Genomic DNA, 26957 nt, shown 5'->3' with positions numbered 1-26957 from the left:
TTTGAAGATTCCAAATGTTGTCCTCATCCCAACACACGCTCACTCACATGCAAACACACACGCATTCTCTCTCCACACAGAATTACGCACATATTTAAACAAATAAATTCTTTTGCCTTGTTATCTTTTATAAATATGGAGGTTTCTAGAAATTGTACGGAGGCAATTCTCGCAGGCAATTCTGTGTGGTAGTTTGCCATTTTAGCTATAAGTCAAGTGCACTCTTTTACTAAACCACAGGCATGATACGAGATGAGATGATGGAACTTTGATAGAAAAAAACACTGTCACCTATTGCAATTGAAGGCGATTGGTTGTCCACTGGCTGTACCGTGATATTGAGGTCATACACCGGGAAGGACGCATGAAGACGAACAGATGGAGGAGTCCCATTGTAGCAACAGCCATTCACAAAAGGGCCAGTTTCTCCATCCGAAACCACCAACGTAATGGTGTCCAAACAAGGCACCAGGCCAATCTCACCACCTGCAAGACACAACTACAGCTGAAACCCGTCTTTCTTTAAAAATACAGAATACTAAGATGAAATCTACCCATACCTCTTCTACAAGCAAGAGTGGCTAGGAAAGAGCCTTAGGCGGCTAACACATAATACTCAATTTTATCACTGGGAGAGGAAATCGTCATGAAAATAACAAAGAAAAGTGCTTGCCTATCTCTTGCCTCTGGTGAAATCCTTGACAGCCATCTCTCAGCATATGGAGGGGCAAAAGAGGCTGAAAAGGGTCTGACTGTTCACAAGTTAACAAGGGAGAGGCACAAAGCTCAACTAGTGATGGTTTCATTCTTCTGAATTGTTTAGTGTTAGGACCAACCTCAGGGAGAGCAGAAGGCACCCTTGTCCTTCCAACTGCATTGTCTTCCCATTTACATTAACTACCTTAAATGGACAACCATCAACCACACCACTGCAGTTAGGAGAAACAGAAGAAGCTGGGAAAGTAGAGTAGAAAGACTAGAAAGATGAGCTACATTTTTGTCATTTGTTTCAATATTTTCCTCGTTATATAACAGCCAGGATGTTAGCAAAATAGCAACAGAACATGGGGAAAAAGTGGTATTTTTTTTTCTCTTATTCTTTAGGCTATGCATAGGGATTTCATAGGGCCCCAACTGAAGCAATGAGAGGAAGATGGAAAAAAATAAATGTCAGGATTAGAGAGTTTATCAACAAACCGGCTGATCTGCTCTTGGGTCACTAACAGCACAGAGGTAGAAGCATTCACTACCCACAGGACACAAAAATTCTGCAGATGTGCTTTTGGTAATTCTCATGCATCACAGTGAAAGTGCCAAGAGGAAAGCAATTTTGTTTGAGTTTTGATGAGATAAGAGCACCAAAGATCAGAGATGTCATCTCTTTTCACAAGACACATTGGTCAAATGTACACAGTACTGTGCTTGGCATTATTCTACCCTACTTAATGACAAGGAAAATCAAGAGATGGTATCACTGAGCAACCACAGGATTAGAGAATGAGAAAACTGGGCTTATAAGAAAAAATAAAGGTGGCATGGAGAGAATTAGAATTAAATAATAAGACTTTAACGTTAGAAGCAGTAACAAATAAGATGCCTCTCATTTATTCATATTTATAAAAAATAAATTGGCATAAAACTAATTTATTTCTCATTCATTTGGTAAATATATATTATTTAATGCCTCCTATGTGGTAATTCATCTTCTGGGTATTCCAGCAGAGAATCAGGCAGACATCTGAAAGCACAAAAAGACAGTTCAAAAGAACGCCAAATGCCAAAAGACCTATTACGTGTCAGGCACTGACACAATCTGATGGTCGAGAAAGAAATGCAATTTAGTTAAACTATCACAGGTATGTACATAACATAACCTTTTTATGGTTAAAAGGAACCATATGAAACTGACAACATTAAGTCATTTTTTCCCCTAGTTAAATGGAAAATTCATATATCTCAGGCTGAATATGTACAAGGGGCTGAGAGTGAAGAAAGATGAAAGTTTTGGCAGAAAGGGCCATGGGGACAGGGCAACATGACAGAGAAAGAGAAGTCTTCCCAGAAGGTTCTGCTGGCTTTATAGTGAGCGTTAAATGATGAGTAAGTTACCAGGCAGATGAAGCAGAGGACTGGGATGGAAGAAGGAGGACCTGCAGGGACAGAGAGCCAAAAAGACAAGTGGAAAAATCATTCCAGGAAGAGAAGGGAGCATTTTTAAAGAAAAAAAAAAAGAAAGAAAGAAAGAAAAAAGAGCCAACAGTACCTTCCATAACTGTGATTTTAATATAATGAAAGCATAGGATACATTTACAGAAAAGCTGGAAAGCCAGGCTGAGCATCTAGTCACAAAAAAAGCTACAACATGGGTGGGGAATTCTCTACCTTGAATGGAGCATGGACTCAGGACAAGATTTACACTTAACACTGTTAACCACCATGTTATTTTACAAAGTTTTTTTGAATGATTTCATGCTTAATGGTTGGAGAAGAGTACGTTGGATAATGTCATTTTGCATCATAAAATATTATTTGACTATTAAAACTTACATTTATGGTAACTTTGTAACATTGAATAACTATTTAATTAACATTTTAGCTGATAATCTCAATGTAAAAAGTAACCAACAAAACTGCACATACAATATGATCAGCAACCATGTAAAAAATTACGATTAGAAGAAAGAAGATAGTGATGCCTGGGTGGCTCAGTCAGTTAAGCATCTACCTTCAGCTCAGGTCAAGATCCCAGAGTCCTGGGATCAAGCCCCATGCTGGGATTGAGCCCCATGTCGGACTCCCTACTCAGCAGGGAGTCTGCTTGTTCCTCTCCCTTTTCTCTCCAACCCCACCCCGCATGTGTTCTCCCTCTCTCTCCCCCTCACCCTCTCTCTCTCTTTCTCAAATAAATAAATAAATAAATCTTTTTAAAAAAGAAGGATGAAAAAGTACTGTAATATTGAAATGTTAACAGTGACTATTTTTGAGAGGTAAATAAGTGATTTTTTGAGATTTTATTATGCTTTTCTACACTTTGCAAGTCTTTTTTGAAATGGGCATGCGGTATTGTTTTTATCATCATGGAAAGCAACTAAAATAATGGTGAAAAAATAACCCCCCGGGTGGCCTTTCTAATCCACATACAGAGGCAAGAGCAGAGCCATTGAAACTTCAGGTCCTGAGATCTGTGGTTCTTCACATTCTCTCCCGCATAGCACTAAAGCACTACCAATTGAGCCATTGGGAGAACGTTATAAGGAACCATATCATTCAAATAACAAACCACCTTTCAAATTGGCAGTATTTCTGCTAATTTAGTAGCACAGCAACAATAAAATACCCATCTGTCTGAAATGATTTGCCTCGCATCCTACTATGTCTCATGGGAAAAAAAAAAATGAGTTCATACGTCCTTACATGGCCATCACACCAAAGGGATTGATAAAAACATACACCTGTCGGTTAGCACTTGGAACAAGGCACTGGCAGAGAAGACAGATTCATCTCTCCCCTAATGTTTCTAAGTTGCTTTAGTCTGCCACAGATGTTAAAATTATGTAAAAACCCACAGACCAACAGTGGTTGGTCTTTGGTCCCTTCTCTGCTAGTCTATCTGAGATCTACTGGGGAAATCAAAATGAAGCGATTTGCTGTGGACCCTCAAGAGACATCGAGCAGGTGGACTCTGCTCCCCAAGCCAGGAAAATAAGCAGTGAAACCCTTCCTAAGACTAAATACACTTAAGAAGATAAGGAGATACCATTAAAAAAAAAAAAAAAAAGATGCCTGGCAGAGTGATTAAAATGTGCCCTACCAACTAACTGACCATTAAACAATGGGCATCCTAATAAATTATTTTCCAAAGTACCTATAAAAATACTATTTCACAATATCCCCCATTTCCAATTCCTCCTTTTCTATCTCTACGCCCCACCATCCTGGGTTTCCTCTCCCACTCACTGCTTGTATTCTCCACATGTTTTCAAATAAGAAAGTGATTGGAATTCTGATACCTCTTACTTCCTTCACCCTCACCTGACCTTCTAGAGCCCACCCCGCTTCCTGTGGAATCTACACGTGAGAGCGGCATGTGGATGAGGACACCCGAGGTTGTAATCAAGCGGCAACAAAAGGGAGTGACGGGAAGTATATAGTAGTATTACCGAGGAAGGGCCCTCAAACTAGAGATCAGAAGAAGTGCAAGGGGCAATGAATGATGAGGTACTGACTATGGGACACTGTTTCCTTTGCACATGAGTGGGTCTGTCTACCCACTTAAACTAAAAGTCCTTCACAGCTGACTCTGGAGTACACTCCTTTGCAGTCCATTAATGCCCAGTACTCTCTCTTGCAGATAACAGATGTTGAATTAATATTTTCTTTATTCGAACATTTTACATGGGGAGCAAATGCCTTCTGGGTAACAATATAACAGGATGCCAGAAATGAAAGAATGATGCTCATAAACAAGCCTTTACTGTATCATTTTCTGTTGTCCCCTGGCGTCTATTGACATGGGCATTACACAAAACATACGATACCACTTTTGCTTTTCAGGAACTCAAAAGGCAGACAAGTTACTTCTTAGGAGAAAGCTGTTGATCTAGAGTAGACTTCTTTCTAAAATTTTTATTAAGTCATCCCTATGCCCAACATGGGGCTCCAACTCACGACCCCAAGATCAAGAGTTGCATGCTCTACCAACTGAGTCAGATTCCCCTTAAAATTATAATTATAATTATCTTAGGGTGCTTAGTTCAGGCATTTCTGTTATGACTTATGGATCCCAAACTGTGATGGTCAAATAAAGTCTTCTTCAAATTGACCAAAAAGGGAATGCAGACAACCTGGGGTGAATTAAAGGTCTAAGTGGAAGCTTTGGGAACAAAGCAGCAAGAATACATGTTCCTTCTCCACTCTGAAATTCATATTATGGAGATCAGAAATCCTTCTAAATATGGTGATTATACTTACAAATACTAAATATGGTGATTATACTTACAAATATGGTGATTATACTTACAAAAATATTATACTTGCTTCTTTTTTAATGGAAGCAAGCATTAACACTGTTAGATTATTGAACCCACAGCAAGAAGTGGGGTTATGAGTTACAACTCTGGGGTGGGGCTTGCGTCCGTTCACACACACCAGTCGCCGTGTGGTCACTCACCCGTGTGTTTGTATGTCACGGCCCCTGAGATGACATCTTTCTGAGAGAACTGATCCACTGTAACTCCAGCTTTCCTCACCACCCCATGCTGAGGCTCTCGAGCAATCACAAACGTCAGCTTTAAGTCATCACTGTCCACATCAGTAGCAAAAATGTATTCTGAGGTGATGACCACCTCTTCACCCTCCAAGCAATGCATCATGGGGTTGAGGTCAGCCTTTAGGATTGGTGGCTCATCATTTACAGGGAATACCTAGGGGAAAAAATGCATGTTTTCGAGATAAAAGAGAACAATGATAAATTGCCCAGCTGGTAAACCATAGCTCAGCCGGAATGACAGGCATTTTCGATCTTCCAGACACCAGAAACAATAGTCATGGAATCTGGCCAAGCAGGCTATATCTTTCCCCCATATGAACCATCTTGCAAGAAATGGCCAATGTGAGACACATTTGAGGTAGGAATGGAAGGGTATGGTTATGGTTTGGGACTCAGAGCCCTCATTCATTTCTAGAGAGACAAAATATAAATGTAATACAAAGCAGTCTTTGCTAAAATCCCTATCCTCCTTCATTAAATTCACATGTATTCCAGAGGAAATCTGGTCCTTGTGGTCTGATGCATTTACATTTACCACATCAGAGTTATTTATATTTCAAATTATTTGGTGATTACAAAGCTTTTGTCTACCCTCAACTTCTTGCCACCCAGGAAGTTTCTCCAAACTTACAATAAGCAGCAGCTTATTTCAAAAATTTTGAGTTAACTCTGGAACCCATAACCATTAAATCAATCCCAGGCTTCAACTCGACAAAACGTTTTTCTCTCGTTGTCCTGAAAATAAAGCTCTAAAGTAGAAAGGAAAAGAAGAGCAATATGGGTCCACTCTGGCTCTCTGAATCCAACAGGGTGATGCAGACACTTGAAAAGGCAAGTCTGTTACTGTTTTTTAATTTTTAAAAAACATACATCTATTTATTTATTTATTTATTTATTTATTTGAGAGAGAGAGAGAGTGTGCACGCAAACAGGGGAATGGGACAGAGGGAGAGGGAATCACAAGCAGACTCCGCACTGAGCACGCAGCCCCACCCAGGGCTTGATCCCACGACCCTGAGATCATGACCTGAGATGAAATCAAGAGTGGGCGGCTGAACCAACTGAGCCACCCAGGCCCCCCAAAAAAGGCAAGTCTTTTAAATCGGAATAAAGGCCATCCTGTCTCTGAGTTCACAGTCTCAACTTGGTGCGTGTGCTGCTCACTTAGTTATCAAGTCTGGCCTGCGGATACTCTCAACCCCACATTTCCTGCCCCCTTGCTTCAACCATGGGGATCATTTTAAAATGTGGCTTTTATAACTCTGGTTTCTCTTCAGATCATGTAAAATTTTCACCTTTTAAAGTGTGGCTTTCAGGGTGCCCAGGTGGCTCAGTCGGTTGGATGCTGCCTTCGGCTCAGGTCATGATGCCAGGGTTCTGGGATCAAGCCCCGCGTCAGGCTCCCTGTTCTGCGGGAAAACTGCTGCTTCTCCCTCTCTCATTCCCCCTGCTTGTGTTCCCTCTCTCACTATCTCTCTCTGTCAAATAAATCAATAAAATCTTTAAAAATAAAATTTAAATAAATAAATAAAATGTGGCTTTCTTCGAGCCCCGGCCTTATGGGGACCTTCAGCAGCTAACTGAAACTACTCCAAGGATGGTTTAGGCCTCATTTCACGCAATAAGGTGCCTCTGCCACCCCACTGCCTTTTCACCAGAAGACCCTGAGGTCCCCCCATCTCGGTCTTTGCACCATCTCTGCACACTCTGCCCCGTGGCTTGGTAGGCTCAGCCTCAGCTCTTGGCTCAGCGATCCTTTCCTTCAGATTACATGTGGATTCTTCAGGGAAAACTTCTTTGATGACTCAGACTCACTTAGGGACTTCTACCATTTACTCTTTTTTAGCACCCCATTTATTCGTAGAACACGGCATTTTAACTAATCAATCATTTCAGTGATAATCTGTTTCATGTCTGCCATCATCCCCTGACCATCATCTCTGGCAGAACAGAGACTTTCTTTGTCATGTTCATCATCGTATCCCAAGCATCTAGCATAGGAGCTGGCCTACAGAAGGCACTTTTTAAATATTTACGGAGTAAGTAAATGAAGAAAGGTAAATGTGTATGTATGATCTGCACACCCTGCTATTTAAACAGGCTAACAACTCTACAACAAATATACATGAGATTATTTTCATATCTTCCTTTAAAGGGTAGTGGAATGCGGTAGTAGAAACTCAGATTTACTTATTTAATCAAAGGTAAAAAAAAATATGCAATACTCTATTCTATTTTCTATTGGTTTATTAGGAAACAGTATCTTTGTTCATGTCCTCTCAGTGAATTCATTAAAGACGCTCTTTGTTACTGTTCTTGATTCTGTCTGATGAATGTCACCAATATATCCATGATGACCACCTTACAAAATACAAAACAGCCTCAGGTTTCAAATAGCTAATGAAGCCCAAAGGCAACAATATTTAAAACATTCTTCCAGTGCTCGCTTTGGCAGCACATATACTAAAATATTCTTCCAGGGGAGAAAATGATCACACATAATTGTCCAAAAATAACCTGTACTTCTGATTGGCTTCCAAAGCCAGTGTCCTTTTGCCTAAAAAGTAACAATAAACAGACTGTGTACACACAGATGAATGATTTGGGGCAAGTCATGGAAACTTCCTGAACCTAAGTTTTCTTGCCTATAAAATGGAGATAATTCCTTCCCCTTCTACTTCCCTGTGCAGGAAATAATTCCTTCTACTTCTTAAAAATACTAGATGAATGTGATCATTCTCAATTAATTATTAACCATAAAAATATCCTCCAAACACTTCATCACCACTAATTAAAATTTCGCATCACAGAGATCTGACAAAATTCAAACAGAAATAGAATTTGGTAAATAACAGTAAGAGGGACATGATAATTCTTTCCACAGGCCTTCTTTTGTCACTAAGTATAAATACCTGCCAATTCCGAGTTTTGTTTACAGATTTAATGTGTTCACACAACAGAGAAACTCAGGGGTTTCTCCCATCAACCTTGATGTGCAGATTTTTTCATCATTCGTCCAAAGGGGGAAAATCATCATTTCAAATAGATTTCAGAAAGGAGTATATAGAATAGGAATTCATAAAGGGGCACCACATACATAAAGACATGGCTTCTTCTGCACAAGAGGGAAAAGCCCAGTGATGGTAGCTGCTAAATAAATACTTTGGAGTGTTATAGCTCAAAAATATCAGAATCCATTTATACACAGAACCAACTGGTTTTTAAGTGTCTGGGTTTGAGGTCCAAGTGGCTTAATCTTTAAATGGATTAGAAGGAGAAGGCAGCATGCCCATTTCACCAATATAACTTCGCTGTCTATTGCCTGTCCTGAGACGTTCAGACATAAGCAGGTATGCTCTTGTTTGGAGTCCACAAGTTTCAAGTGCTATCAGGAATTCTAATGAGGCTTCCAAAGCAGGGGCCTGGCTGGCTCAGTTGGTTGGGCATCCGACTCTTGATTTTGGCTCTGGTCATGATCTCAGGGTCGTGGGATCAAGGCCTGTATCAGGCTCTGGACTGAGAGTGGAATCTCTCTCTGTCCCTCGGCCCATCCCCACCCAACTTACATGCTCTCTCTCCCTCTCTCATTCTTTAAAAAAAAAAAAAAAAAGTCTTCAAAACCAGATGCTTTATTTCTATATGAATGAGGAAGGAAACTTTCTACCCACCTCAACATGTAGAACAAAGTCTGCTGAATTCGTGCCATCTGTGACCTCCAAGAATATGTCATCCTGAAGTCTCTCAGAGCCATCATGCTGATACCTGTGGGGATGATATTTGCCACTAGCCCCTCAAGGCCACTGTGACAGTAGGAGATGTCTGACACAAAAGTTCTTCCATGGCTTTGGCCACGTGACCAATAAATGAATAACAAAAAACATAACATAATCATGAAGTCACATACCAAACTACTCAAGTGTTCCTGAATGTAAAAATTTGCTCCATCCTGGAAAAATGTGTTCTATGGATTCATGATATGTCCCCCAAACCAAAATTAGCCCTTCAAGTTGCCACCGTGGCAATGGGAACCAGTCGGTGTAGTTTTGCTTACTTGCATAAAACAAGGCTGGGGACGGGGAGTTACTGAGACAGATAGTAGGTAAAAGAGGGACACTGTGAATCTTGATGAGGCCCCTCCTCCCCCACTTTTAAGCCTGATCTTTCTGCCTGTACTTTCGATCTATTTAGTTCTTCTATAAAACTCTGATCTACGAATTATTTATTGCTTCTCTTCTGCCATTTTCTCTTCTCTATTTACTAGCTCTCTTCCACTCAACCTACAAAGATTTTTGAATCCCTCCAGACTTAAAAATATTTTTCCTTGAATGTTGAAAAACAAAAAGAAAACTGGCGGCATCACGTTACCCGATTTCAAGCTTTACTACAAAGCTGTGATCACCAAGACAGCGTGGTACTGGCATAAAAACAGACACATAGACCAATGGAACAGAGTAGAGAGCCCAGATATGGACCCTCAACTCTATGGTCAAATAATCTTCAACAAAACAGGCAAAAATATACAATGGAAAAAAGACAGTCTCTTCAATAAATGGTGCTGGGAAAACTGGACAGCGATATGTAGAAGAATGAAACTCAACCATTCTCTTACACCATACACAAAGATAAACTCGAAATGGATAAAAGACCTCAACGTGAGACAGGAATCCATCAGAATCCTAGAGGAGAACATAGGCAGTAACCTCTTCGATATCAGCCACAGCAACTTCTTTCAAGATATGTCTCCAAAGGCCAAGGAAACAAAAGCAAAAATGAACTTCTGGGACTTCATCAAGATCAAAAGCTTCTGCACAGCAAAGGAAACAGTCAACAAAACAAAAAGGCAACCCACGGAATGGGAGAAGATATTTGCAAATGACAGTACAGACAAAAGAGTGATATCCAGGATCTATAAAGAACTTCTCAAACTCAACACACACAAAAGAGATAATCATATCAAAAAATGGACAGAAGATATGAACAGACCCTTCTCCAATGAAGACATACAGATAGCTATCAGACAGATGAAAAAATGCTCATCATCACTAGCCATCAGGGAGATTCAAATTAAAACCACATTGAGATACCACCTGACACCAGTTAGAATGGCCAAAATTAGCAAGACAGGAAACAACGTGTGTTGGAGAGGATGTGGAGAAAGGGGAACCCTCTTCCACTGTTGGTGGGAATGCAAGTTAGTGCAGCCACTTTGGAAAACAGTGTGGAGATTCCTCAAGAAATTAAAAATAGAGCTTCCCTATGACCCTGCAATTGCACTACTGGGTATTTACCCCAAAGATGTAGTGATGTAGTGAAAAGAAGGGCCATCTGTACCCCAATGTTTATAGCAGCAATGGCCACGGTCGCCAAACTGTGGAAAGAACCAAGATGCCCTTCAACGGATGAATGGATAAGGAAGATGTGGTCCATATACACGATGGAGTATTATGTCCCCATCAGAAAGGATGAATACCCAACTTTTGTAGCAATATGGACGGGACTGGAAGAGATTATGCTGAGTGAAGTAAGTCAAGCAGAGAGAGTCAAGTATCATATGGTTTCACTTATTTGTGGAACATAACAAAGAACATGGAGGACATGGGGAGATGGAGAGGAGAAGGGAGTTGAGGGAAATTGGAAGGGGAGATGAACCATGAGAGACTATGGACTCTGAGAAACAACCTGGGGGTTTTGAAGGGGCGGGGGGGTGGGAGGTTGGGGAACCAGGTGGTGGGTAATAGGAAGGGCACGTATTGCATGGAGCACTGGGTGTTGTGCAAAAACAATGAATACTGTTGCACTGAAAAGAAATTTAAAAAAAAAAACTGAAAAAAAATATTTTTCCTTGAGCTAGCTTTGGCCCTACTTTTCTTTAATTTCCAGTCAAGTTTTATAACAGAATTGTCTAATTCAAAACTTTCCATCTACTCTCTAACCACTGTTCTGATACATGGTAAATTCTAAATAGTGGTCAAATTGAGCCAAATTTTTAGCTCATCAATCACCTGTTCAAAATAAGAAATAAGCCCTAGGAAATAAAGTTAAAAGTTACATAAAAATAATATTGAGGAGTACCTGGATGGCTCAGTTGGTTGAGCATCTAACTCTTGGTTTCGGCTCTGGTCATGATCTCAGGGTCCTGGGATGGAGCCCTGATTTGGGCTTACACTCAGCAGGGAGTCTGCTTGAGATTCTCTCTCTCTCTCTCTCCCTCTGCACCTCCCCCCTTTCACGTGCACATGCTCTCTCTCTCAAATAAATAAATCTAAAAAAATCATATATCAATCATATAAAACACTTAGATATGAAAAAAATCCCAGGGTTAAAAGATATTTTACTCAGAACTAGTCTTACCCATACACTGGGTAGGGACTCAGGTTTGGGATTCCATTCCAATGGTGAAGAAAGTCCACTCCCACCCTAGTATCCCGCCTACACATTGCCTCTCATAATCCTTGATATTTTCATCAAAACTAGATATGTGATAATGTACTAATCCTGTCTTACCATACTAATACCCCTAAAAGAGCCAAGTGGATCTAGGAGTACACATCCAAAGTTGCTAAGGAATCAAAGAGAATTTCCAAAACCAGACTCTTCCATATACTAACTGAATGACCTCAACCTCCTAGTTTCTTCAACTATTATATAACATATAATATGAGAATACAACCATCGATCTTGTCAGGCTTGATTACTGTAAAGATTAAATGGTGGGAAAAAAACACAACTGCAAGTCTATAGAAGAGTCCTTGAATTATATGTGCTGGCAGATAACAGTACTTTTCTATCCATCACTCACTCCCTAGTAAGAATTACCTAAATAGAGCTCTTGCTCTAACATGTAGCTAGGAGCTGAAATCTCTAAAAAAAAAAAAAAAAAAAAAAAAAGGAAATTTTAATGAGGACAGGATGAGTAGTGAAAAGAGGTCAGTATATTAGAGATCATGAATAAATAATGTAACCAAACTAAATTCCAGATGAAATTGATGTTCTTATGCACAAATTTGAGCTCCTAGTCAACTGGAATTGTGTGGAATTAAGCATTTGATGCCCAATACCTTCTGAGAGGTCAAAATTCCCATTTACAATTTGAACCTATAAATGATAAGTCAACTAGTACATCAGTCTACCTGATCCTTGCTTTTGAGTATCTTGCATTGTTTTACAGAGAAGGCATGTTACTAAATTCTGCAGGAAAGTTTCTTAGAGAACTACAGTAGCAAGAAAAGTGAAATACCTCAAGGTGAGGGGAACTGCTATAGGACCTTGACAAATAAATTGCTCTCTCTCTCTGTCAGAAACCCAAGTACTAATCCATGCTCTACCTCCCTAGCCTACCCTTCATGTTTGCCTGCAAGTCCCTTCCCAGTACAATGGAATAGAAATTAACCCTAAATATACTGATCAACAGAATTTATTCCCAGTTTCCACAGTAGTGAAACTGACTGTCTTTAAAGCCAAGTTCAACTATATAGATGAGCCATATAGATTATTTCAGTCTAAATTCATCTAGTTTGGCTACTACCTCTTGTGATATTTACAGCTGAAGCAAATTTAACATTCGTGGTAATTAATTCCTGTTGTTCAAATATCCAAAAAGTCATTTCCACTGGTACAAGCTAGACAGATGGAAAGAAAATGTCTGGAGGGCAATTGAAAGTTTATCATTTCTAATTTTCAACTGACACTTGAAGTATTAACTGGCTTGCTGGTAACCCTGAAAAAAATCGAACAAACTTCTTTCTTTTACTCTGCCTCACAACTCATCCAGATGAAGGCCAAAGCATATCAAAAAAGAGATCCAGGAATTGTTCTAACCTAACTTTTAAGGCATGGAGGTCTCCCCAAGAAAATGTGCCTCCTGTGTTTAAAGGAAATCCATCCAGCTCCACACTTCCACACTGAGGTGGTCTTTGCAGGGAGAGATAGATGTTGTCCAGTTCGGTATCCACATCAGAAACCAGAACGTTTTCTGTGCTGATGATACACTGACCTCCCTCAGTCACTCTCAGGGAGTTGGTAAACACCTAAAAAGAAGGAAGAAAACATTCCATGAGCTTTCCCTGAAGACTGAGCTCGTCAAATAAATGGAAAACATCTAGTACTACCTTCACACATCAATTAATTTTTCAAGGATGTGGTAAAGGGGACAAGTTCATAGCTGAACATCTTGGCTGAAAAAATTTTTTACTAAACATTTCCAATTCTAAGCACTAAGGTATACAAAGAAGCAAGGTGGATTTGTAACCTTGAAAGTATCTACATTTCATTTACCTCAGACCCCATTATAATGGAAGCAGCAACCAAACTGGTTACCATCAGTGGTACTAAATAGAGGAAATAGTAACGTCCACTACCATGTCCACCCCCCCCCATTGCTGGATAGATATATACCTTCATCTAGACAATAAACAACACTTAAATCAAATTCCCCTAGAGGACAGAATCCATCTCTTCCTTTTACCCTAAAAATTCTTAAAGATTTAGGAAATTCATTGGAGCTTTTAAGTGTCAATTGTAATGAGTATTTTCAAGATAGAAGTAGACCTGGGAAACGGAAGATTGGAGATTGAAGATTCCATAAGAAATACATTTATTCAAACATCAGACAAATAATTAAACCATAAAGATAACTTCTGATGACAGAAAAATCTACTACTCAACCAACAATTCATTTGAAAGTAAAAAGCAAGTCAGAAGGGGTTGGGATATTTTATCATTACATTGCAACTTGGCAAGAAGTGTTCTATGGTCAAATAAGGCTTGAGAAAAGTCATGTACAGTATCTTCACCTTGGAGATTTATAAGGCGTGTAAGCATATCCAACATTCTAAGATCCTGCAGTAGAAACATTGGTGAACTTTGTTTAGCCTATCATTCTCCTAAATTTATATTTTATATATATGTGTGTGTGTGTGTGCATATATACATTTATATAATATATTATATATTATTTATATTACTACACAGAAGTAAAAGCAAGCCGATAGAGTTGGGGTACCAATCATGGGCTCTGAAGGTCCCCTCCTAAAGGTCCGAGGTGAGTGCCCCACTCATGTGAGGATACAGCATTCTTCAAGAAAGAAGCTGCTCTCTTCAGACCAGCTGCCGCTCCCAGAAGGGAGAACGTTCCTGAGGAAAAAGTTGGTAAATGGAGTGGTTGGAGGGGGTGGGGATGGGGGTTTGGGGGGCGTGGAGATGGGCAGAGGAAAAAGAAGTGAGCAAGGACAAGTCACAGTCTTCACTCAGAGCCCTCCTCTAACCTCCTGCCCACAAGGGCACAGCTGCCCCAAGGCAGCCCCCTGGGTCATGGAAATTATGAGACCAACCACCCTGAGACAGTTGCCTTGTATTCTCTAATAAGCTACCTTAACTAGAAAGGAAAACACAATACAAGGGACTTCTCTCCCTACAATGACTCTCGCCCCCATCCGTCCCACACGGCTTACTCCTACACTTTTACTGTTTGTAGGAGAAGGAAAGAATACTGTTTAAAAGAGGAGCATTATTTTTGAGACAATGTCCACATCTGCCAACCTCATTGATTCCAAGGTTGCATCAATTAATACCCCCAGATGCTAATGTTTCAAGAGATATACTCTATGGTTTTCAAAATATATACGTATTTTAGGGCAACTTTCAAAAAATAAAAGCATAAGGCTAATTTTCCCCAACTCACTCGCCACTTAACTTTTCAGTCTCTGCCCAAACCTAGTGCTTGGGTTTTGGGGCCTTCCCGTTAGCATGATATTAAAATCACCTAGTGGTTATCACTCAACTCAGCTATCTGTGGGTATTTTATGCCAGGAAACCACTCTTGGGACTGGCTTCACTGAAGCTACTCATTTGATTTTATTTCTAATGGTCTCAGTTTTCTAAGCATGATTTCTTTTGTCCCATGCATTATAGGAAAAAGAAGGCGCTATGCCACGTTAGCCCTGAGTCCTCATAGCTACTTGATCTACCTTCAAATGAGGGAGGTAACTATTCACTTGACTGTTTCTAGTTTTCTCCACAGATCATTCTTCTCTAGCAAGAGTTTTGGATTGCTTTGCTTAAAACACTACTTATTTTCGTGACTGTTTTAGAAAATGCTTTGACTTCTTAAGATGCTGGGCTAGTTCAGGGCGTGTATCTCATACATGGAAAAGGATGGTATGAATAAGATCTAATCAAATTAATAGACATTCTAAACTATTTCTTCCACGGGGAATGTCATCTGGTCCCTGACAGGGAAGGAATCAAAGAATACAGCTCGGATTCTTTGGTCTTTTTCGTGAGCTCTTTGGCACATCTTCTGCCAAAAATGGCAAGTTCAGAGGCCTGGTGTGGGAGCAGGCCAGCAAGGTAAATGAGTGTGCTGAGCGTGGTGGGGCCTCTAGAGACTGGAGAGCAAGCCCAGGCAACTGCTGCTCAGGGTAAGTAAGTGAGTTTAGTCTTCCAAGAGTTCCCAAATTTTCAAGAGAAGTCAGAAAGCCAGACTTGATATGAAATGTGTGAATGTTGACAACTCACTAATTAAAATCTTGTTTGGCTCTATCAGAGTAGCTCTGTGGGTTGGGTAAGCCCCTTGGTCCCTCACAGTGAGACCTCTGCCCTCCAACTTTGGGCAGATGTAGAAATGTGGAGGAGGAAGCAGGGAAGGGAGCCTCAGGGCTCCTGACTGTCTTCCAAGCAGGTGCCTGGAAGGTGATCTCTTTCCTTAGGGGTGAGAGAAGTATGGCTTCTCATCCCTCTGGGTCCTGATGAATAGGTAATCCTACCTTGTCTTTCCACTTCTGAGGGGGAAATGAGCCCAGGAATAGCCACACGAGTTAAGTCTAACCGCCTAATGGGGTTTGGATCAAACTTTCACTATCAAGTCCAGCCTCACAGATAAGATATAGACAAGGTAGCTTGCCTTTGCATTTCAGTTTTAATAAGAGGCCCAGCTGCTTGACCGCTTATGTCAACACTAGGGCTGGGATGGGAGAGGATAGAAGAACCCATCTTCACTCATTTGAAAAATTAAAACCTTATTTAGATTAGCAAGCTTAGAGTTGGCCTGCAATGAGAGCAAATAAGTCCTTCCGGTTGCTAAGAGACCCATAACTTAATCCCCTTCCCCTGATCAGCATGTGAGACTTAGCAGAAAGGAAAGGAAATGAAAGAGGTTATGATAAAGCTTTGAAAATAATGCCAAATCCAGCAACTGGAAAATCTCACCTTTCAGACAGAAAGTCCCATGGGAGGTGAAAGACTCTCCTCCCCAAGCTTTTTTTCCTACACTGTAGCTGAAAAATTAAAAAGCTCTGGAAAATAGCCTAAAGGAAAGTTAGCATTTTTAGTAAGTCTTCAAGTCTTCCCTTTCTTTCCTGAGATCTTCCAGCTTATCATCTTTCATATCAAACATCATACATACCTCGGGAATTTGATTGTCCACTGGAAGAACTGTGATGTTAAAGCAGATCCCGTGCAAAGCGCCGCCATGTTGGTTACTGATGGAAAATGCAAACTGGACGCGTCCCGGATGGAGGCCTATATCTTGCATGGGTGGCATGTAGGCCACTTTCATGTGGTTCACAGCATGCTGCAAAGCAAATCGAGATGGACACGTGGGTGCCCATCTGCAAGGATCAGAGATTTTCAGAGACCTAGGTCTCCGAGAACCATTATGTTGACATCGAACACTGGAAATGCCAACATCACTTTGAAGAGTCCAAAATCTTTATTTTATAAATCACTTTTTCTAAAACCAGGAAGGAAAAGAACAAAGAAAGTAAATATGCCAAGTGCTTGAAGTCAGCCAACTCTATAAGACAGGAGATGTGAATTTTGACCCTGCTCCACCATAAATTAGCTATGTGATATTGGTCAGGTTAACTAAACTTTCAAGGCCTCTGTTTCTTTATCACTATAATAAGTGAAATAATAAGGTAATAGTACTGAGCACATGGGGTTTACATACTCATTTGCAACATCTAACTACTGTGAGATTAGGCAGAATTAGCCCTACAGACAGGGGTAGCTGCTGCCTAAGTATTCATCATTACCACTATGACTCTCGGGGGGAGTTTTCAGGATAGAGTCCACAGGAAGGGGGAGAAGGTTGGTGAAAGATTTGGGAAGGCTGTAGGTATTATAATTTGAATGTGTGTCCCCCAAAAAAGATATGTTGAGGTTCTAACTTTTAGTACTTCAGAATATGACCTTATTTGGGGATTGGGTTGTTGCAGCTGTAATCAGTTAAGTTAAGGTGTGGTCACAGGGAAGGGTGAGCCCTTCATGGACTGTAACTTGTGTCCTCATAAGAAGAGAGAGACACATAGACAGAAAACACATAGGATGACAAAGGCAGAATGGAGTGATGATCCACAAGCCAAAGAGCATCAGAGAGTCCAAAGAAGAGCAAGAAAGGCTTCTCCTACATGGTTTCAGAGAATCGCAACCCTGTCAACACCTTGATTTCAGACTTCCAACCTTCAGAACTTTGAGACAGTGAGTCTCCGTTATTTTAAGCCACCCAGTTGTGGTACCTACAGCAGCCGTAAGAAACTAATATGGTAGGATCTTGAGTGACTCGAATGCATTGGAATAAAACCATAAGCACCAAGTCTGTAAATCAGAGCCCTGCTACTGGTAAAACAATACAAAAGACTATGTTGAATTACAGCAAGATTTTGAAATCATATCCAGCTCAATGAAGCATTGTCAAATAGATAGCACATCTTAGTTAAAAGTGTGCAAGCAGAAAGAATGTAGACATCAAGCATTTGATGCTTTTGACAGATGTCAAAGGCCAACATTCTTGAGTCCAACACTGGGAGTGTCATCCCTTCTCTCAGAACACACCTCCATCACGTTTGTCAACATTTTAGCATAGCGTCATACCTGAGTGAATGACCCCAACCCCAGGGCTGCAGGATTTTTGGTCAGCTTTGGGACGCTATCCACCATGAATAATTTCCCAGCATCCAGATGTCTAAAGAGAAATACAGGAGAACACATCAGCTGATTTTCCAGGCAAGAAACATCTAGTCAAAGAGCCTGCAACCAACTTTTCTGAAGCTACAAATGTTCATTGTACGAAGAAATCAAATGTTCCATCTTTGTATTCTCTCCTGCTGTTGTGGGGGTTCTAGCCTTCAGTCAAGAGTCATCAATGCCATTCGTATGACTACAGAAACTATGTACAGAATTTTCTGCTTTGATCTCATGAAAGGGGATCATTCTTCTCATCCTAAAAAATGTTTCCTTGCTATCATGTACATGACACAAGCCTCAGTTATATTCATGTCCCTTTTCTGATTGGGATCATCCAATATGACCATTTTGTGGCCTGGAATGTCTGAAAATAGTGTTATGAAGATTCAATACCTTTTATTAAAAAGTCAAAAATAACATTCTCTTTAGAAAAAAAGAAATTTTGTATGAAAAAAAAGATTCAAGACTCTTTGAAGCTTACCTAAGCTGAAGACACTACCAGTAGCAGGTCACTTACCAATTAATACAGCTTTTGAAGGAAGGTATGAGATAAGTTTGAGATTACAGTAAATGTGGACTTGAGTACAAGTTCATGTCTGACCAACAGTACAACTGAACCACAGTACTGCATAGGGACACTTGTGACTCAGTCCTTGGACACAACCCTCAACAAATAGCCCAGGTGATGACTTCTCAAGAGATACCTGTGGCCAAAAGAGAAAAACGGAGGTGTCGTTATTGTGTAGAGAAGCTCACTGTCATATTCTGTATCTATAAAATGTAGATGTTTCTTAGTTATGTAGGCCACTTCAGTTTCCTTGACAACCAAATGCCGAGAAACTCCAGGAGCCTCTTTTGGAAGCTGATCATCCACTGGAGTGATATGGATGGTCACCACCTGGAAAGAAATTATCTGTGCCATTAATTTGAAGTACCAAAGGACACCAAAGAAAACGCCCCCATAGTCCCCCAGTCATGGTGAAGATGCTATTCAAAATTCCCATTTGTAATTTCCTCCCACTGAAGTGATTCAGGAGCTATTAAGAACATGGGCCAAAAATGGAACATTCATGCCCATTTAATGTTATATTTTAAGAATAGAATTATCACAAATATAGTTAATGCCATCATGAAAGCTACAGAACAGGCACATGATACACAAAATATGTTCCTGATTTTATTTCTATTTCTCCCTTCCACCAAAAACCTATGCTTTCTTTTGCTACCACCCTCCACTCAGTCATTGATCCTAGAAACCTTGTTATGACTTTGGTTCCTCCTTCTCCTGTGACATGTAACACATCTCCAAGTCCCAGAGTTTTTGCTTACCAAATTTCCTATGCCGTAACCACACCCCGCCCCCACCCCAACTGTCATTCTCACTCTTACTGCTCTAGCTCCCGCTCTCATCCTTTCTTCCCTACATTATTGCAAGAGCTTCCTGTGAACCCTAACTCCAGTACCTAATCTCAACTTTACATATCTCTAGTGCTCTCTTAAAAAAAAAATGCAGGCCAACTCAGTTATTCATCTCCCCAAAAAACTAAACAACTACTCGTGAGGGATTAAATTATTCAAACTCCTCAGCATAGCACCCAAGACCTCCACAGTTTAGACACACTCTATCTTTCAACTTTATCTTGTGTCACCTTTCAACATTAACCCAGGACTCCAGATGAGCACAAGATACCCAGTTGTAGTTCTCAAGCAGGCCTCTATGCTCTGGATCATGCTGTTCCTTCAATCTACAATGCTTTTCTCCTGCTTTCTCCAGCAACCTCAGGCTTTCTGACCCTGGAGGACTCTTCTTAAAACTATGCCCAGTTTCTTGGGGCTCCTGGATGGTTCACTCAGTTAAGTTCAACTCTTGACTTTGGCTCATGTCATGGTATCAGGGTCATGAAATTGAGCGTCGGACTGCCCTCTCAGTGGGGAGTCTGCTTGAGATTCTTTCCCTCTCTCTCTCCCTCTGCCCCTACCCCATCCCCCCCCCACACATGCTCTCTCTCTCTCTCTCTCTAAAAGAAATAAATCAATCTGTGTTAAAACAAAACAAAACAAAAAAAAACTTTGTCCAATTTCTCAGTTGGAATTGTTTCTGAATTTTGCTTATCCCTCAACAAATATTTTACTGCCTTATACTATTAGTAGTTCACATGTCAGTCTCTCCTAGACTGAAAGATCCACAAGGGGAGAACCATAGCATACTGCAAACCCTGTGAAATTTATCAGCGAACAGACAGTTAAAATGCAGAATATACCACTCAGTAGCTATTAATCTTGAACAAGTCACTCAACTTCTTGGGGTGTTAGTTTTATTGGTTAGTTAAGTGTAACAACGACAATCTCATAGAGTTGTTATGAGTATCAAACATCACCATGTAGATGAGTGTCTGGCACAAAGTAGGTGCTCAATAAATATTGTGTTCGTTTTGGCTGCTCCACAATTAGCATGGTATTTTGTAGGTAGGTGATACTTCGTGTTTGCTAACTCAGTCAATATATCCTATCTGTGATTTTAAAAACTCTTAAAATCATACTCTCAGGGTTTGGGATCATGAAAGAGGGCAAGGCAGCTTTGCCAAACAACTTTTATCATCACATTTATGTTTTTCCCCAATAATCCATGACTGTTGGTGAGAAAGTAATTACAAACTCTCTCCCAAAATGGGACATCTGTTTGGCATCATGGATCTTTGCACAGCTTGATGCATGAGGTATTCTTACCCTGGTTCTAGTTATTGTTACCAAAGCACAGATCAGCGATGCCAGTTTTGTCTACAATAATGGTGTTCACAATATTTAATTTGAAAACAAAGAAAATTCCTTTTAAAATTGATTCACAGAGCAAAAACTAAAGCACAGTTAAGCTTTTCTGTGATAAAGCCTGGGACACCGGCTCGGTCACCTACAAGCTATGCTCCGTGAGGCAGATAATTTTACCCCTCTGGGGCTCAGTTTTTCTCTCTAGTAGCACAGTGAGTATCCGGTAGTAGGTGCTCAATTAATTAATCCCCCGTCTCCATCTTTCATTACTTTTATAAAAGCATACAACTTTATACAATATTTACTACTCCGTTAAGAAGCATTTCAATAATTAAAAACTAAAGCCAGTTATCAAAATAAAAGAACACAATGACAGTCATTTCTCCAGTCTCCTGGAGTCTGTGTCACAATTTTTTTTTCCAATTATAGTTTTTTGCTAATCTACAAAGTTCAGAAATTCTCTATGGGACCTCCCAGCCATAGTGTGCATCAGCGAGGCTCCACTTAATTGAAAAACTGGATTTAATATGGAAACAATAGTTATTGTGCCTTCAAAGAGACCATTTTCCATGCTAATTTATTCTCCAATGTGTTCTTTGTGTAAAAAGAATGTACAAGCATGCTTTTTTATACCCCTGTAGTAATTCTTGGTGGGCACATTTTTCAACATGCTTTATGATCACTTAAGTTGATGAATCTTTACATACTTATGTATGTTTAAACAATTATTGTATGTGTGTCTGTGGGTAGGAAAAAATCCTATTTTAAAAAACTCCATAGAGAAATAAAGAATTCTCATTGTACTGAAATTTGGTTGTAAAAAAGACATTATTGAACACCCATTCCCAGGCAGTGAGAAACTAGTGCCCAATCACTGGGCTCTTGCTGCTGGCTCTCCCTGCATCCCTCCAGTCTACTTATAGCCACAGGCACCTGCACACACACTTGAAGAGAATCTGAATATAAAGTGATAAGTCAGTACACAAAATGACAAAGCCTGACCTTGACCCTCAGGATCAGGATCCACATATGATACTCCGACAGCTAGTATCTGACTTCCTTAGCAAGAAGCCATCAAGCCTGCATTCTTGATCCTTTCTCTGCTTCAGCTTTGATTTTTGCCTGATTCTTTATCTTGCATCTTCTTTTGAGATTATCCAGTGCTATTTCTCAGCCCCAGAAACTAGTACCCATGTTAACTTTGCCAATCCCACTTTCCATTCTGACTTCTGACAAATGGCCATGTCCTGGGTGCCCATTCTCATCTGGTCATGTCCAGTTGCCTCCTTTCACTTGACCCACAGGCCTTTGTGGCACCTGCTTCCTTTCTTCCTCCATCTCTCAGTCCTCTTCCTGTTTCTCTCATCTATCCTTATTTTTCATTCTCCATTTTACTTCTTGTTTTCTTCAAGTTTTTCTTTAATCACCTAGTGCTCATCACGACAAGGGCATGCCTTAATCCCCCTCACCTATGACACCCATCCCCTCCCATCCCATTTTACTTCTAATATCACTTTCTCCTGGGTTTAAGATCTCTTGCAGCTTAAGACCTATAAAGCCCTCTACTGAGAAGGATAAGAAAGGAAATACTTTTCAAAAACAAACTGAGCAGGTGAGGCTTAATTGGATGACAGTAATGACAACCAAGGTAGAAAGAGAGAGGGGGTTTCTTGCTGATGTGTAGATATACTGTTCATCTGTGTGGCAGTCAACCTCTCAGAGGAGCATTCAGTAGAGAAGGACTAGAGGAGGGAAGGGGCATCCCTGTTTACGTAAGTTCTTTCCTGCTTTATGCACGCTGTGTCTCACCTGAGGAGATCCTTGCTTTCCATCCACCATAGGGAATAAACTTATAACTGGATCTACAGAGTTTGGTCTGACCTATTTGCCAAAATTTAGAAATAATTCTGTTTCAGGGCGCCTGGGTGGCTCAGTGGGTTAAGCCACTGCCTTCGGCTCAGGTCATGATCTCAGGGTCCTGGGATCGAGTCCCGCATCGGGCTCTCTGCTCAGCAGGGAGCCTGCTTCCCTCTCTCTCTCTGCCTGCCTCTCTGTCTACTTGTGATCTCTCTCTGTCAAATAAATAAATAAAATCTTAAAAAAAAATCATTTAAAAAAAAAAGAAATAATTCTGTTTCAATGACGTTTTCCTTACTATAGGGAGCTCTCACATCCCCATTTGACCTATAAATATGAGATAAATATAAATAATTCTATACCTATGATGCATTAAATATGTAATAGCAGAAGAGGAAAAAGAAGTCCTGAGCTTTCAATTAAAAAAATACATAATCTGCTAAAAGTGATATGATATTCTAGTCAGAAGCAGGTCGGTTTGAATAGCTACAATAGAAGATTTAAAAATAAATCCTATTTGTCATCACCATTTTGCATCATCAAGTCAACCAAGGTCTCAAGCAAAAATGCAACCTAGAAATGGCATAGAATACACTGACCAAAAAAGGGAGTTGTTATTTGGAAAGGAATTGATTTGTTATTCAATATGAAGATGAATTAAGAATTTTCTTATTCATTCTCTATTCCCTCTTAACAGGGATCACCTTGCTCCTTCAGTTTCTGGGCTCTCTGACGTCATTCTTCCTGATCATCCCTTTTTGTTACCTTTGTCTTAGCAAACAGATGAATAGCTCAGTCCCCTATACAGTGGCTAATGTAAGTGACGGTGACATTATGAGAAACATTATATAGCCAATAGGGACACATGCTTTAAGAAATCATTCTAGAGGGACACCTCGGTGGCTCTGTCTGATAAGCGCCTGACTCTTGATTTCAGCTCAGGGTCATGAGACCAAGCTCTGCATCTGGGCTCCATGTTCAGCAGGGAGTCTATTTCCTCCTCCTTCTCCCTCTGTTCCTATCCCCTCTAAAATAAATAGGTTTTTTTTTTTTTAATAATTCTAGAGCTGGTTCTAGATTTGTTTAGATTTCTACACATGCTACCTTCCAAGATCATAGGTATAAAAGGCCTAGCAAAAAGAACTATGTATAGTAAGTGATCACTTATTTGCAACTGTTTTTCCTCCCCTACCACCAGCCTCTCTTTATATGGAGTCTACTTTTTAATAGTTTATAGTTGTCCAGATCCTACACTAACTTCCTTTTCTATAATTTCTATATGAGAATGCTTCCTTAAACTTATTTCTGTATCCTGTATACTTAAATGATATACTTGAGTGGTGTTGAAACACATAGTTCTTCAAAACAACAATAAGTAATAACTAATTTATCTATTGAGTGCTTATCATGTGCCAGAAAGCTCATACTTTATATATAATTATATTTATATATATATTTATTTATATATAATATATATAATATATATATTTATATATATATTTTTATATATATATTTATATATATAAATATATATATTTATATAAATATAAATATATATAAAATATATATAAATATAAATATTTATATATTTATATAAATATAAATATATATATAAATATATATGGAGTATATATATATATAAATATATATGGAGTATATATATATAAATATATATAATATATATATTTATATTTATATATTTATATATAAATATATAATTATATATATTTATATATAATTATATATATATAATATCTCCCTCACCCTCACAATTGCCCTATAAGGAAGTTGTAGTATTTACCTATTTTACAGATGAGGAAACTGAGGCACAGGTCAATTAACCCTAAGTTCCTTAGGGTCAAGGACAGGAGAGAAACATGGGCAGTGTAACTTCAGAGACTATACTTCACCACTTACACATAAAATGCCAGTGTTTTCTTGAGTGTTATGAGGCCAGCATATTTGGTAGGTGTTCTGTAAGGGCCCCATGGTTAAGTAATCTTGAAAACACAGCATAACATAACACGGAGTTTTTATAAGTGATTTACAAATACAATATTTACAAATACAATAATTTACAAAACGTATTAGGAAAGTAAAAGATAGAGAAGACATGCAAAGAAATTGACTTAATCTTGCTGAATCCATTCAAACTTTGAACCTTAAAACCTGCTTTTATGTAGTTTCTAATGACACTTCCCAGAACAGATATCTGTGGACAAGACTTGAGGACAGTGTCCAGAGATAGCCTCTTACCTGTGGCACTGAGAGATTTGGAGGTTCATGGCTGTCCCACAGCACAAATTCAAAAGAGTCTTCAAAGATCTCTCCACCAAAGTGACGATAGTAAATGATGCCATTAAATAGATCCCTCTGAAGGAAGCCAGGAACAGGATAGCCTATTGGGTCCACAAAACATCACATACTTTTGTAACAATCTTCCAGATGTTGGAGTATAAACTTTGGACTTACCTTCAAAGTACTTTCTGCCTAGTATGGTGTATGCACCCAAGGAATTTTCATTAAATATTTTTATCAAAGCTTATAAATAATAAGCAGAAAAATTAAAGTTGCCACACCTATCTTAAAATATGTAGAAAAATTAGCATTACAAAAAATATTTTTAGGAACACAGTCTTAACTAACACGAACTACTTGATCACTATTATTTTGTTACTCCTGACTACTTTCAGAAATAGTTATGAAATTATTCTGATAAAGCATAAACAAATGTTATTCAGGAAATTACTTTATCAATATTTAGAATAGGCCAAACACTTCTCTTCAAACTTATTTGTTCTATCATCTTGCTTGGTAGACATAATTTTTCATAGTATAATAGTCAGCTTGAGGGCTGGAACTTTCCAGATGCACAAACTTGAATAGATCAATTTAACTTTTCTAGGTGTGAGGTTTCCCATCCATAAAATGAGAATGATCATTGTATCATACCTCATAAACTTGATGTCCAACCTTGTACAAATTCTGGCGCCAGCCATCTTCACTGTTCAGAACTTACCTATCAGCCCTGGCCCTGGTTTCTTCATGATTTCTCCAGCTTGAGGAGGTTTCGTGATATTAAAGAAGATATAGTCATCACTGGAGTCCATGTCTGATGCTCTCAGCATGGAACCCTGGATCAGTATGGTCTGGCCCTCCTCCAGTTCAATCACAACATTGCTTATAAGGAATGGGGGACTGTCATCTTTAGGCAAAATGTTGATGGGAAACTTATGGCGGATGCTGTGTTGGCCATCAAATATCCTGAAGATCACAAAGTCTTTGGTAGAATCACTGTCGTCATGATGATAGCGAACAACTCCAGCCTGAAGGTCAGCGACAGTGAAGAGAAATCCTTTCCCGCCTGATGGAGACAGCAGAGATGGAGCTGACTGAATGAGGGCTGCCGAGGGAACAGCTATAGTGAAAGCAGCCCTAGAGAAAAGGGCGTTAAGGAAAGTGGACCAGCCAATTCATGCCTCACTTAAACAGTCTTATTTAGTCAGCTCTGTACCTCCAAAAACCTGGTTTTGAATACTGGCTGTAACACTAATGAGTTGTGTGGATTTGGGCAAGGATGAGAGAACTTAAAAAACAGTAGGCCTACAAAATATGTTGATTATTAAACTCATTGTTGTCATCCTATATGGCAGCGCCTCTCAGAGGGGCAGTCTTCATCCAGGAGCGTTGGTACCAGCTAGGAAGTCGTTAGAAATGCAAGTTCTGGAGGTAAGTCCCAGCAATCTGTGTTTCACTAAACTTCCAGGAGAGTCTAACACATGCTAAAGTTTGAGAATCACTGGCTTACTGCCCAAAAGCTAGAGCTCTGGTATCTAATGGCCTCAGTTCAAAGCCCAGTTCAGCCATTTTCTAGGTAGATGAAGTTAGACAAGTCAACTTCTCTAAATCTCAGGTTCCCCATTTGTAAAGTGGGAATAATGATACTACTTCATTTTGTAAAGCTGATATAAGTATATAGGATGCTTTGTATAGTATCTGGCACAAAAAAAAAAACCTTAATAAATATTAGTACTATTTTCTACCTCCTCTGAGCCACATAACCATGGGCTACCACTCTACTCTTCATTTCTACAGTGTTAAT

The 26957-nt window shown here is 39.6% G+C and overlaps 1 protein-coding gene across 1 annotated transcript in view; it reads right to left on the bottom strand.

Moving 5' to 3' along the window:
* FREM1 (FRAS1 related extracellular matrix 1) overlaps positions 1–26957 on the bottom strand; it is a 144684-nt gene that overhangs the window by 80732 nt on the left and 36995 nt on the right. Inside the window, exons 8-16 of the mRNA XM_046021702.1 lie at positions 25875–26219; positions 25112–25254; positions 18937–19130; positions 18140–18230; positions 16671–16838; positions 13088–13296; positions 8938–9031; positions 5171–5423; positions 292–486 (exon numbers count right to left, since the gene is read on the bottom strand). Of these exons, the coding sequence (XP_045877658.1) occupies positions 292–486; positions 5171–5423; positions 8938–9031; positions 13088–13296; positions 16671–16838; positions 18140–18230; positions 18937–19130; positions 25112–25254; positions 25875–26219 (1692 nt within the window). The remainder of the gene's footprint in view (positions 1–291; positions 487–5170; positions 5424–8937; positions 9032–13087; positions 13297–16670; positions 16839–18139; positions 18231–18936; positions 19131–25111; positions 25255–25874; positions 26220–26957) is intronic.

Source organism: Meles meles, chromosome 11, assembly GCF_922984935.1.
Source record: "Meles meles chromosome 11, mMelMel3.1 paternal haplotype, whole genome shotgun sequence".
In the NCBI taxonomy this organism is placed as follows: Eukaryota; Metazoa; Chordata; class Mammalia; order Carnivora; family Mustelidae; genus Meles; species Meles meles.
The sequence above is the reverse complement of the archived record's forward strand: the minus strand, read 5'-3'. Positions and strand labels throughout refer to the sequence as shown.